This window comes from Asparagus officinalis, chromosome 6, assembly GCF_001876935.1.
Source record: "Asparagus officinalis chromosome 6, Aspof.V1, whole genome shotgun sequence".
Classification (NCBI taxonomy): Eukaryota; Viridiplantae; Streptophyta; class Magnoliopsida; order Asparagales; family Asparagaceae; genus Asparagus; species Asparagus officinalis.
Window position 1 is genome coordinate 15,794,962 of NC_033799.1, and position 15,064 is coordinate 15,810,025.

General features: G+C 38.0%; 1 protein-coding gene across 1 annotated transcript in view; it reads left to right on the top strand.

Annotated features, from left to right (window-relative positions):
• Positions 228 to 15,064, top strand: part of LOC109845796 — a 19,136-nt gene continuing 4,299 nt past the window's right edge. The window contains 11 exon segments of the mRNA XM_020415068.1: positions 228 to 480; positions 483 to 568; positions 570 to 629; positions 1,188 to 1,335; positions 1,822 to 1,976; positions 8,978 to 9,157; positions 10,978 to 11,053; positions 11,723 to 11,800; positions 12,640 to 12,725; positions 13,497 to 13,570; positions 14,994 to 15,039. Of these exon segments, the coding sequence (XP_020270657.1) occupies positions 372 to 480; positions 483 to 568; positions 570 to 629; positions 1,188 to 1,335; positions 1,822 to 1,976; positions 8,978 to 9,157; positions 10,978 to 11,053; positions 11,723 to 11,800; positions 12,640 to 12,725; positions 13,497 to 13,570; positions 14,994 to 15,039 (1,098 nt within the window). The 5' untranslated portion in view covers positions 228 to 371.

The window sequence follows — 15,064 nt, forward strand, 5'->3', positions numbered from 1 at the left end:
CAATATGTCTAATCTGAGTTTTTTAGATGTAATGGGCATATTAAAGAACACATTTATCCACTTAGACTCTTTTTTTTAAATATTATCTAACTTTTTTATATATATTTTTTCGTCCGAATATGTATTCTAATGTATATCCGTATCCGTATCCGATTATAGCAATATATGAATTTTTGTTATTGAGTTATATCCATAATGGCATCCGTATTCTGTGATGCCCACCCAATTCCCTCTTCGCAAGCAGTCAAAACTCACCACAACCGATCGCCATCACTCTTTCCTTTTTCACTTCCAAATTCCCAAACCATAACAAAAAAAGCAGCAGACTTCGCTGTAAACTACCCAAATTCCTCTCCTTCGCTCTCTCCGCAATGGCCAGTTACAGGCTCGCCGCCGTCATCAAGAACTCATCCGACGACGATTTCCTTGTCGTCAAGCAAACCCCGCCTCCGCCGCTGCCGGAGGAGGAGTACCAGCAGTTCGCGACTCCGAGCTCTGGGACTTGCCTTCAACTCTACTCAAGCCACTGATCGGAGACCAAAGGTCCCTACTTGCGATTCAAGGCGCCCGATTCTGTCAGCGATAAGGTGGACACTGGAGGCCTTGATCTCGTTGCAGGTCTTGATCAGGTGAAATTGTTTGTTTTGATTAGGGTTATTTGCCCATTATTCCCCCCCCCCCCCCCCCACCCACCCACCCACCATGTTTCTCTCTTTTTTTGTTGGTTAGCCTGAGTTTATTTTGACTGTGGTACACTAAAGTCTTCAAATTGATATTGATTTGATAATTTGATACCTCCAAAGGCTTAACTTTGTTCCTGGCTTTACCCGAACTAAAAAAAAAAAATGAAACTCGGTGAGAAAACCTTTTTCTCGTTGTATGTTGATATACAAAATCAACCTCAAGTTTTTTGCACTTTGGGGCATCAAATTGTCAAAACAGAACTTTGAGGTATAAATTTAATACCCTGAAGTTTTATTCTTAGAATTAGATATCCCAATTCACTTTCTATGCTGTTCTTGAGCAAAATTAACCACAGCTTCTTTGCATTATTTGTTAATATTGGACTTACAGACTATTAAAGTTAAAAAAGAGTGAAACTTTGCAGCATTGAAGGGAAAATGATTTTGTTGAGATTTATGTGGGATTTGGATTATAATTCTGAACAAGTGATGATCTTTATTTAGGTTTGGGTACAATTGAGTTTGGAAGCTGCAGCAATTGGGAATTGGTCTCTCCTGAAATATGTTGAAGAACCTGAATTTGGTCCAGGACCACCTGTTCACACATTGTTCTTAGTTGGGACTTTGGACCACAAAGTCGAAAACTTTCGAGGTTTTTTTTTTATCTATCTCTAGTGCGTTGTTTTTGTGTGCAGCATGTCATATCTTACTTCAGATTCATGATGATCTTGAAGAAAAATAAGAGGTATCATAATCGTAAACATTTCTGATGTTTGTTTAGGGTTTGTTTGTTTGTAGAAATTTACATTTAGAATTTTGACATTATTGTAATTTAATCCATTCTCACTTTTTCTTCCCATCTCAATTTTGTGCTTGCTTGAAAAGAAATTGATAAGAAGAGTGTTCTGATTCTAGCTTTTGCAGAATTCTCTTATATGTTTTGGTAGAAACTGAAAAATGGAAAATCTTAAGTGATATCGGTACTCTGTTATGATCTTAATGACTAGTAGATGAAGCACAAGTGTTTGGTCAATTTCAATGCAACCTATTGCGCACATCCACATGTAACACAAATTGAATGGGATGTATTTGTTAATACGAACACAAACTCTAATAATCTTCTATACTATATATGCAGACTCCTGTAAGTGGATATCCAAGGAAAATGCATTGGAGTTGCTTCTAGAAATGAACAAAAGTTGCCACCGTATTGGGCCTTTTGTGGTTACTGGACTACTATGTGATTCAACTAATGGTGAAAAATTGAAAGCCTTTCAAACATTAAACTATCAGGTTTTTTCTTGCATTGTATATGTTTTATGCATATGGTTTTATTGAAGATATTATATTTGAGGGTGTGTCCATCACATTCTATCTGTGCGTGCTTGTGCATGCTTGCATCGATGTGTGCGTGCGTGCAAGGTTTTAAATATCGATTATCGGAGATATATCTAACGGCCAAAATTTGTTTTGGATTCCGGTTATCGGGGATATATTAGGGATAAGTAGTAAAAATCAGAGAGTCAAGTTGGATGGTGAGCATATATGATATAATGTCCTAAAATGTTATCTAAGCACATTTAATGAAATATAAGCATGCTAAAATGTAAATAACACATACTTCATATATACAGCCCAATCAAATTCCTAAGTCTGTTAAATAAATCACAGAGGATTTTATTCAAGTTATTAAAAAAGAATATCAGCCTGACACAATCATAGAACTATTTTAGTTCAAGCTTTTTATAATGTATAACATCTCCTAACATTATAAACTATGGACCATCGAAAAAAAGAATACATGCATTCTCAAATCAAGACTTCAACTAAAAAGATCACAAGCACAGCAAATAACAGGAATCACTCGGAATCAACCATTAGTCAGAGTATATATAAATCAAAGCACCAAAACTTTTTGGTCCAGTTTCATGAAAATAAAACTGGATTCACTCGGAATCAAATCAAAGAAGTACCTGGAGTTGATGCTTAGAGAGTGGAGCTTCAGGACTCAGGAGAGTCTTCAAAGTCATTGTCGAGCTTCGGGAGAGTCTTCAAAGACGCCGAGCTTCGGTTTTGGGGCTGGTCTTCAAGTGATGGGGTTTTCAAGAGGGGGGGGGGGGGGAGCAAAGAGAGCCGACGGTTCTGTTTTGGGGAAAGAAGCTCGAGCGATGATCAATTTTGGGGGGAGAGCAATGGGGACGAAGAGAAATTAGGGAGTTTTTGTGAGCGACAGTAGAGGAATTAGGGCTTTTCTGAGTGTGTGAGTTTGGGTTTTGTTCAATGGGTACAGATCGGATCTAGAAAACTAAGGGTGATTTTGTTGGGACAAACCCGGGGCCCAATAGAGCAGGGTCGCAGCAATAGTAAAGCAAAAGTAGAGATAAAATGATAGACACACAGATTTACGTAGTTCGGCACTTGATTGCCTACGTCCACGGACAAGGATAGAAGAATCTACTATAAGGAGAAAACTCTGGAGTTACAAACTCTCTCTTTTTACAAGGAGAAACTCTCTCTATTTTTTTTCTCTTACTCTTCTTATATAAGAAGTTGTTTCTGGGATGAGATTTCCTTAAGGATTTGGAGCCCTATTTATAGTTTTTGGAAAAACATTATGCACAATAAAATATTAATATTTTACTGTAGCAGTGGGGCCTGCTCTTTTGTTTTTTTTCAAAATATCAACAAAGGCTGCTGCTTCTTTCGGTGGTTTTGGAGTTGATAGGCGCCTGACAATCTCCTGCTGCTTCTTTCGGTGGTTTTGGAGTTGATAGGCGCCTGACAATCTCCCACTTGAAGATTTGATTGAATATCAATCATATCTTCACACCATTCTTTCTATCTTGCCATCTTCATGTTGCTTACGTCTCTGACAGACCACGAGAGGATCGACACCAAATGAAGCAGTCAAAGAAAAAAAATAGAGAAAGTTTCTCCTTGTAAAGAGAGAGAGTTTGTAACTCCAGAGTTTTCTCCTCATAGTAGATTCTTCTATCCTTGCCCGTGGACGTAGGTAATCAAGTGCCGAACCACGTAAATCTGTGTGTCTATCATTTTATCTCTACTTTTGCTTTACTATTGCTGCGATACTGCTCTATTGGGCCCCGGGTTTGTCCCAACAAGTGGTATCAGAGCCAACTTAGGGTACTTGTATATATCTACTTATCGTATGCTCTGTGGCTGCCACCAAAGGTGGATCCTCCACATCAGAAAATAAGTTAGATACGGTTATTACTATTTACGTACGATACTATTTACGTGAAATAGTAAGAAGTTACTGTTCGTGGTAGAAGCAATGGCGGCGAAGTTCAAGATCGAGAAATTCGACGGGAGTAATTTCTCACTGTGGAAGTTGAAGATAAAAGCTATCTTGAAAAAAGATAATTGTCTGGCGGCCATTGGTGCAAGGCCGGACGACATCACAGATGATAAGAAGTGGAACGAGATGGACGAAAATACTATTGCAAATCTCCATCTGGCATCATTAGCAGACGGGGTGCTGTCAAGCATAGAGGAGAAGAAGACAGCAAGGGAGATCTGGGATACTCTAACAAAGCTATATGAGGTGAAATCCATGCACAATAAAATCTTCTTAAAAAGGAGACTTTACACTCTGAGGATGGCGGAATCTACATCGATGACCGACTACATCAACACCCTAAACACATTGTTCTCCCAACTCACAACGTTAGGATATACAGTTGGTGCGAATGAACGTGCAAAACTTCTACTTCAGAGTCTACCTGACTCGTATGATCAACTCATCATCAACCTGACGAACAACGTCCTCACGGACAATCTAGTCTTCGACGATGTTGCAGCCGCTGTTCTGGAGGAAGAAAATCGGCGCAAGAGCAAGGAAGACAGGCAGGCAAGTTCGCAGCAAGCGGAGGCTTTGTCGGTGACGAGAGGAAGATCAACAGAACGTGGCTCCAGTGGGAGTCATGCCCATGGTAGATCGAAATCACGAAGTAAGAAGAATATCAAATGCTACAACTGTGGCAAAAGAGGGCATGTCAAATCGAAGTGTTGGCACAACAAGAAGAGTGGAGATAAAAAGTCTTCAGAGCCATCAACATCTCAAGGATGCGTTGTCAGCACGTCAGAGGATGGTGAAATTCTATTCAGTGGAGCAACCACTGTTGATGAAGACAGAAAGAAGTTTGCTGATGTCTGGCTTCTAGATTCAGCAGCCTCTTGGCACATGACCTCACGAAGAGATTGGTTTCACAAATATAAACCTATCTCAGGAGGATCTGTATTCATGGGGAATGATCATGCCTTGGAGATTTGTGGTATTGGTACTATTAAAATCAAAATGTTTGATGGTATAATACGCACCATTCAAGATGTGCGACATGTGAAGGGTTTGAAGAAGAATCTATTGTCTTTGGGACAATTAGATGAGCTCGGATGTAAAACTCATATCGAAAATGGAATCATGAAGATTGTAGAGGAGCGCTTGTGGTGATAAAAGGAGAAAAGATAACTGTAAATCTGTACATGCTCAAGGGAGAAACCTTGCAGGAAGCTGATTCATGTGTGGCATCAACCAGCCGTGGAGAAGAACAAACCATGATGTGGCATCGCAAGCTAGGCCACATGTCAGAACGAGGCTTGAAGGTTCTCTCCGATCAGAAACTGCTTCCTTGACTTAATTCGGTAGCTCTTCCATTCTGCGAGCATTGTGTTACAAGCAAGCAGCATCGACTGAAGTTCAACATATCGAGTTCTAGAAGCAAGGCTATTCTGGAACTGGTTCATTCTGATGTATGGCAAACACCAGTTACATCCTTAGGAGGAGCAAAGTACTTTGTGTCCTTTATTGATGATTACTCCAGGAGATGTTGGGTGTATCCTATCAAGAAAAAAGCGGATGTGTTCTCAGTCTTTAAAGTCTACAAAGCGCGGGTCGAGCTTGAATCTGAGAAGAAGATCAAGTGCTTGAGGTCAGATAATGGAGGAGAATACACGGACGGTGAATTCCTAGCATTCTACAAGCATGAAGGCATCAAAAGACAATTCAGCACTGCTTATACTCCTCAACAAAATGGAGTGGAAGAACAAGAGCTATGTTGGCTACTGCAAATCTGGAAAAAGTCTTTTGGGCGGAAGCAGTAAAAACCGCCTGTTATGTGGTGAATCGATCTCCATCAACTGCAATACAATTGAAGACGCCGATGGAGATGTGGACTGGCAAGCCAGCTGATTATTCCAACCTCCATATATTTGGAAGTCCAGTGTACGTAATGTACAATGCCCAAGAAATTATAAAGCTGGATTCAAAATCCAAAAAATACATATTCTTGGGGTATGCTGATGGAGTAAAGGGGTATCGCCTGTGGGATCCCACTGCCCGCAAGGTTATTATCAGCAGAGATGTTATCTTTGTAGAGAACCAACTACAAAGTGAAGAGAAAGAAAGTAGTTCGAGGAAGGACTCAGAGACTGCAGCTGTTCAGGTAGAAGATAATCCGAATTCTTCTGAAGCGACACCGGAGCATGATGTACAAGAACCAGTCGAGTCCGAGGCTCCAGAAGTTCGAAGGTCAACTCGTGAGAGAAGACCACCGACTTGGCACTCGGAGTATATTACGGAGAGTAATGTTGCATACTGTCTTCTAACAGAAGATGGAGAGCCATCAACTTTTCATGAAGCTATAAATGGCACAGATGCATCTTTGTGGATGGCAGCAATGCAGGAAGAAATTGAAGCTCTCCATAAGAACAAGACTTAGGAACTTGTGTCACTGCCACAAGGAAGAAAGACCATTGGAAACAAATGGGTCTACAAGATCAAGCGAAATGGCGATGATCAAGTGGAGCGGTATCGTGCTAGATTGGTGGTAAAAGGATATGCTCAGAAAGAAGGTATTGATTTTAATGAAATATTTTCTCCTGTAGTGCGACTAACAACAGTCCGAATAGTCCTGACTATGAGCGCTATATTTGACTTACATCTAGAGCAGCTAGATGTGAAAACATCATTTCTTCATGGAGATCTTGAAGAAGAAATTTACATGCTCCAACCAGAAGGTTTTGAAGAAAAAGAAAAAGAGAACTTGGTTTGCAAATTGAACAAATCTCTGTACGGTCTAAAGCAGGCACCGAGGTGTTGGTACAAGAGATTTGATTCATTCATCATGAGCCTTGGATACAACAGACTTAATTCAGACCCTTGTGCATATTTCAAGAGGTTTGGTGAAAATAACTTTGTTATCTTATTGTTGTATGTTGACGACATGTTGGTTGCAGGCCCCAACAAAGATCGTATCCAAGAATTAAAGGCTCAGTTGGCTAGGGAATTTGAAATGAAGGATTTAGGATCTGCAAACAAGATTCTAGGGATGCAAATTTACCGAGACAGAATAAATAGGAAGATTTGGCTTTCTCAGAAGAACTATTTGAAGAAAATCTTGCGACGCTTTAACATGCAAGATTGTAAGTCAATTTCTACCCCACTTCCTGTTAATTTCAAGTTATCCTCCAGTATGAGTCCTAGCAGTGAAGAAGAGAGGATGGAGATGTCTCGAGTACCGTATGCATCAGCAGTATGCATCAGCAGTGGGAAGCTTAATGTTCGCGATGATTTGTACAAGACCAGACATTGCACAAGCAGTGGGAGTGGTTAGTCGATACATGGCGAATCCTGGTAAAGAGCATTGGAATGCTGTAAAGAGGGTTATAAGATACATTCAAGAAACCTCAAATGTTGCATTATGTTATGGGGGATCTGATTTTATTGTCAGTGGATATGTTGATTCTGATTATGCAGGTGATCGTGATAATAGCAAATCCACCACAGGTTATGTGTTTGCACTTGCTGGCGGAGCTGTAAGCTGGGTTTCAAAACTGCAGTCAGTTGTGGCTACTTCAACAACAGAAGCAGAGTATGTAGCAGCTACACAAGCTAGTAAAGAAGCGATGTGGTTGAAGATGGTGCTGGAGGAACTCGGCTATGAACAAAAGAAGATTTTTCTATTTTGTGACAGTCAGAGTGCTTTGCATTTGGCAAGAAATCCAGCCTTTCATTCAAAGACCAAGCACATTCGAGTTCAGTATCACTTCGTTCGTGAGAAAGTGGAAGAAGGAACAGTGGATATGCAGAAAATTCAAACCAAAGACAACCTAGCAGATTTTTTAAGAAAAGCAGTCAGTACTGACAAATTCATTTGGTGTCGATCCTCTTGTGGTCTGTCAGAGACGTAAGCAACATGAAGATGGCAAGATAGAAAGAATGGTGTGAAGATATGATTGATACTCAATCAAATCTTCAAGTGGGAGATTGTCAGGCGCCTATCAACTCCAAAACCACCGAAAGAAGCAGCAGCCTTTGTTGATATTTTGAAAGAAAACAAAAGAGCGGGCCCCACTACTACAGTAAAATATTAATATTTTATTGTGCATAGTGTTTTTCCAAAAACTATAAATAGGGCTCCAAATCCTTAAGGAAATCTCATCCCAGAAACAACTTCTTATATAAGAAGAGTGAGAGAGAAAAAAAATAGAGAGAGTTTCTCCTTGTAAAGAGAGAGAGTTTGTAAGTCCAGAGTTTTCTCCTCATAGTAGATTCTTCTATCCTTGCCCGTGGACGTAGGCAATCAAGTGCCGAACCACGTAAATCTGTGTGTCTATCATTTTATCTCTACTTTTGCTTTACTATTGCTGCGACCCTGCTCTATTGGGCCCCGGGTTTGTCCCAACAGATTTTACCCCTTGAAATATCAGCCGATTAATCGGATTTTCACCGATTTATCGCACTGATTTATGGCAAAAAACTGACTAAAATGACTTCCTATTCAACATGTCAGAAGTCGTATCAGCTGATGTAAATCGCCGTATCGATTAATCTGTCGATTTTTAAATCACTGCGTGCATGTGTATGTCTGAGAACTTTAACTACTTCTTTCTTTTGTGGAATCTTACGGGCTGTGATTTGCAAATAGAAAGTGAAAAGAAAGTACTTTCTTGAAAAGGTACTTTCTTTTCACTTTCTACTTTCTATTTACTTTTCGGTTGCCAAATACGCCCTTAGTGGTATTTGTGAATATGTACTCCCTGTGTCTGAAGACATGCAGCCTGAATCATAGCCTGGTTTTTGCAGCATATTGATGGCATTCTAGTGTTTGACTTATCCTAAAAAATATGGAGTTTTAAAGTTATGTTACCTTCTGATAGTTTTAAGGTTATCTTACCTTCTGATGGATTATTGAGTTTTTCCATCATTCTAAAGTGATATGTAATATTGCAAAGTCCTGCGGTCCTGCTAGCATAACATGTTTTCTTTGCACCAGGAGTACCCACCAGGTCTCATGCTTGTACCCATGAGAAGTAGAACAAGGGAGCCTTTTCATACAACAAATCTAGTAGTTATGGTACCACATAGTGGTAATTTAATTGAAGATTCCAATTATAACATTTATGGAGATGCATTGCTTGTGGATCCGGGTTGCTGTACACAATCCCACTCGGAGGTAAGGGTACTTAGATTATGTATTTGAGTTTGCAAATTTACTGACAGTGCTTTGTATTAGGAGAAATTTGCTCTTTCAAGTTGGCTTTATGTGGTAATTTTGGAAGATGAGGTCTAGCTGTCAATACAAGAGTCTTTGACATTTGAAAATTGCCCCTATTGGTTTTTCTTTTATTTATTTCTGTGTTCCCAACATTCCTATATTTTATTTTTTTGAATTATGGTTGCATGGAAGGCACTGGGTGGGTATTGTAAGGGTTGTTTTGTTGGTTAGGTTTCATCTTCAACCCTTCATAATATTACATTTTTTTGGTACTAGTACTATAGGTCATATGAGCAAATAAAAAACGCAGCACGTATTTCCTTTTCCTTTCCTTTCAATCACCCAACATTCTCCTGTTAGCTTTCTTTGTTTGTAACCTCTCCTTGTCTTTTCTCACGTTGAAAGTATTCTATGAAGAGTAGGATATGTGTCCAACAAGTGTATGATGAGTGTTTTAAATCAAAACTTGTATCATATGATTGAGTACATATTTGATTAAATGTTACATATCTAAGGAGTGTTAGTGTTTGGTATGGTTACAATACGTGTTGAGTACAAGGTACGTGTCAGTTATGCGTACACCCTCATGATAGAACTACTCATCATAAGCAGGTCCGCCCTGACCAAAGTGGGGTCACATGACCCCATTTTGGTCCAGGAGGACCAAAGTGGGTTCACATGGCCCCACTTTGGTCTAGGAGGACCAAAGAACCCCTCCTTTAAGTTGGGGGTTTCTAAGATAACTCCCCTTAACTTTAAAATGCTACAAAATTCTCCTTTTAACTTTTGTGATTCTCATAAAACCTCCTTCAACTTTTGTTTTTTAAGAAAAATTCTTTAAAAGTGTGATCCACAATTTCACTAGCAGAAGTATCTCCCCATGTAATATTGTCCGCCCAAGCGCAATTAACACCGTTAAGATTTTTTTAATTATTAAAGATGCTGTAAGTTGAAGGGAGGTTTCTTAGAACTGCAAAAATTAAGGGGTTATCCAAGAAACGTCCAAACTTAAGTGGGGTTTTTTGAAATCTATCCACTAAAAACTTACCTTTCAATTCAGGTTCATAACATGAGAACTCATTACTAGTGACATATATTGAGAAAAATGTATTTGACAGTGTTACTAGTGATATGCAATTATGTACTCTTTTCAAAATATGAAAACTCGTTGAGGGCAATTGTAAAAGTTTTCTAATTATTACTTATGTAGTGACGTCACTTTCCAGAAATTCTGGATCCGCCACTGGTACTCATGCAACATAGTTGCAGTCTATGGCAAGCTACTTTATTCCATGCCAATTGATCTATCATGTACCAAATTAGCTACAGTTGCAAGTGCTTTATATCTTGCAATATATTTCCATCCTCATTTTGTTAGGTTCACAACTATAATGGTGCCACATCATAGGATGCAACCATGCAGACGGACATATTTTTAATGCAAATTTCTTTGTTATTCGTGTCTTTGTTGGGGTTAACTGCATTCTACAACTGATTCTCTTGTCTAAAGAAAATTTGACGAGATACTGCATGAATATAGCTACGCAGTATGCACTAAGTTTCAGGGTTTGGTATCTTGGACCTAATGGTGAGTTCATTATGTGTGGACAAAGTTACAGAGAGGGAGAGAGAGAGAGAGAGAGAGAGAGAGAGAGAGAGGGAGATACACACAGGCATATGTAATATGTGCACTCTTGTTGTTGTGTAATTTATGTCTGGTTGTTCTCAGTTAGTGTGCCTTTTTCTTTACTGGTTGGTGAAAGATTTTATGTTATCAGCTAGCAGATCTCGTGGCTGCATTGCCGAGAAAGCTAGTTGTCTTCGTTACTCATCATCACTATGACCATACTGATGGTATGTACTTTAATCTTTCTGGATTGGGATGCTATGATTTTCTTTGATTATAATATATGATAATTATCAGTTTTTATGGTTTTTATGTGGTAGAACATAGTAGATTGTGCATGTGCTCCCCAGACATGTACGCAATTCTCACAAATAGACACGAAAGCCATAATTCTTGGACATATGTATTTAAGCCTACATATGCATAACTGGACACAGTACTGTAATGTTTGAGTAAATGACATGATTTTACCTTGAGTTTAAGTTATCTGAAAAAAATAATTATAGAGTTACGGAAATGTACATGTGCATATCTTTATGTGTGTACTGTAATGTTTGAGTAAATGACATGATTTTACCTTGAGTTTAAGTTATCTGAAAAAATAATTATAGAGTTACAGAAATGTACATGTGCACATCTTTATGTGTGTGTGCGCTTGCATGTGTGTGTGTGTGCGTGTGAATTCAAACATGCACAGACATGCATTTATTTGTGAAGTATTGTTAGCTAGTGAGGAGTACAACAGTAGAAGAGCTTCATAATATTAGTGCCTGCAGCATCAGTAAAACAGCATAATTGTACATTGATATTTATTTGTTCTTAGAAATAGTGAGATTGACTTTCTTGGTAACTTCATGATTATCATACTTTGAATGATAATACATAGTTGATTTCAGGTCTGTCAATCGTCCAAAAATGCAATCCAGACTCTATTCTCTTGGCACATGAAAAAACCATGAATCGAATTGGGAAAGGTAATTGAAGTTCCTTCTTCATGTGATTACTTCTTCTAATGTATAGTTTATTTTTATAACCAATACTTGATTCTCTTCATCAAATTGGATTTGCTACAGAGCAGAACTCTTAAGTGGGTAGGGTCCATGAAAGGATTGAAATTAATATTTTCCGGAGACGCAGTGCTTGCACCACATGACTTGGTCCTGTGTTTGAGCCTAAACAATTATCTTAAGAGGATGAGTTTTAAATGCATTTATTTATAGATTCATGATGTTTTCCAGTACAAACTTTAGTACCTCGTCTCTAGCAATCTAAATCCCTGATTATAAGTGATGACATTTTTGGCTGATGAATTGCTTGAGCAGCCCTTTTAAATTTACAGGTTTCATCTCTTTGGACTTGATGTGTAAATGGAGAGTCTATGCCACAATGGGGGCATCATATTTTATCAAGCATGTTATATGGCTCGACAAATTGTAGCTACATGATTAGCATTTTTTTCTTTTATTTTGTTCTGTTTTGGGCTTTTTTTTGTGGGGGCGTTTGGTTTTTTTTTTGGGGGGTGGGGATGGGGGGTTGTGGTGGAGTAAACTAATGAATACTGGGTTCAACTTCTTTCTAAGTCTAGAAAAGGTCCAATTATGTGATTCCCTGTCATATTATTTTGTGACCTAAATGTTCATGCCATTGGCCAGTAAGATATCACAAATTCTGCTCCTATTTTGGTTTCATTTCCTTATTAGGGTTGGTGGTTGTATTACTCCAAAATAGATGGTTTCTGGATGGTAGAATTTTCTTATCAGAGCAGGAGCCTGCTCTATATATACGTCTTATGTTACTTTCTTTACTGGGACAGATGCATGGTCTCTTGGTTATACCTCAATTTCCGGTGGTGAGAAGGTACAAATAGGAGGACAAATATTCGAAGCACTATTTGCTCCGGTATGTTTAATTGCTACTCTAATATTCAATAAAGAATCATCTTGGAATTATCATATTGAAGCCAAAAAACTCAAGTAGTATACAAGTGGCCAGTCCTTTCTTTGTCGTGAAGCAGATAACTTTATGTAGGATGAAAAGATTCTCTGAAATCCAACAGAATATATTATGTGACTGTAGTTGTCTTTTTAACTATTAGATCTTACTGGCCAGTGGCCACTGTCACTGATCATTGACCTCCCTCAGTAATAAATATGGCCACCTTTTACACCTGTGGTGAACATTGACTGAAATTAATAGAATGAATTCAATATGGTTAAGAAAGAAAGTGGATATAGACAAATCATAAATTCCTTGCACAAGATACTCGCCACATAGTTGAGATCCTGTCAGAAGCATCAATTATGCCTAACCTGCAACCGACATTGTAGTAAAAGGCTCACACTTTCTGACCACAGTCACCTGACACAACCTATCCCATTCCAGATGGATGATCAGATAAGATTAGTTCAAAGAGAGATCAATCTCTTTCATTTTCTTTCTTGTCCACTTTAAAGCATTAAAACCTCCTGCATTATATTGGCTCTAACTATCATGGAGGTTTTCTCTTCTTACTTCATCTTTTTCATAACTGCAGTTTCTTTATGTCCACGTTGGCGTGGTGTTTTATCTAATCTGTACTTTTAGTTAAATTGTTTGTAACATGATGTTAACTGAAACATGTTCTATCTCGGTGCACTTTTATATACTTATGGTTTTTGATATGTAATTCAGGGTCATACAGATGGTCATCTAGCTCTTCTACATGTTAATACAAACTCGCTCATTGTAGGAGATCACTGTGTAGGGTAAGAGTTACTATCCAGATTAAATCTCAATGTTTTCTGAGTTCTTGTATAAAGTAAATATTATAGATCTAGATCCTGCTTATTTTAAGTCTGAATGACATAAATATTTCTTATTTCTCCCTACACAATTACCCCATTTGTGAACATTGGAAACCCTCTCCGAACTGAGGATGTTGAATGTTTTCCTTATTGTGAATATACTAGCAAGATAATTAATATATAAGATTAGTTAACTTTCCCTAAATGGTAAGAAACACGAGACTAAGACTAATATGCAATGCTAGTTGCATTGGCAGGGTATTGGTAAATTAGAGGGTATTTTCTGAAGTTTATGTTGATTTAGAATGTATCAGAATGCTTGTAATTCAACATTTGGTACAGTAATAGCGAAGACGGGACTCAATTTTGGCAAGAGAAATATAAGCTTCACAGATAAATTGGAAGTTTCATGTAGCTTTATTTGAAAATTGTAAATGATATACTAAAGTTAAGTAGATATACGTAGTATAATAGAACCAAACTTTTAAACTTTTAAAGGTTACTGAAGATATACTTAAACCACATGGTTGAATAAGTGTGAAAAAAGATTACGTGTTGTGATCAGTGTTGTCTCAGGCATAACAATGTGATTGCCTCAGGAGCTGGGCGCTCCGGGTGCTGCAGCTTCTCCTTGCATGAGGTACAGGACACATATTGCATAAGCGAGGCATGTGTCTTGGTGTGCTTTGTACCTCCTACCTGGATGGGAAGAATCCATCATTTTGAGAGGTGGAAGAGGGAACGAACCAGCAATGCAAAAGGCTTAGCCTTTAGGTTCTTTAGAGTGAAAAAATTTCTGAATATGAAAATAACAATTTTTTTTGAAGAATCAAATAATTAATAAATTGCATAACTAATAAAGAAACTAATTCTTGAGCTAAAATCTACATAACTATAAATATCAATTCAATGAGTCTCTAAATCCTAAAGCAGCAGGCCAATGGATCCCAAAGAAGACAGAAACTTGGATCATATATGTTTTTTTTTAACAATAATAGAAGAACATCTAGAAGGAGCTAAGTCTGCTCTCTTAAAGTGTGCAAGCATAACATTCAGTCTAGGCAACGTTTCTATCATGTAGGTCTGAGTTAGATCATTACAGAGTGGTTTCTTTACCCAGAATTTTATGTTTTACTACTCGTTGTACTTCTTTATAGGTGACAATTTTAACATATTTATTTTAACTCAATGTTTTTTTTAGAATTCATAAGGATTTTTTTATAATTTTTTTAACCCCTAAGGTTTATGTTTTACTACTCATTGTATGGCTTTATAGATGACAGTTTTAGCATATTTCTTTTAACTCATTGCTCTCTTTGGAACTCATAAGGAATTTTTTAATGAAATTTTACCATTATAAATTAATAAATCTTTTTTCCGTCAGTCATGGGAGCGCAGTTCTGGATGTCAGAGCTGGTGGAAATATGAAGGTAAGATTTTTATTTATTATGCTTT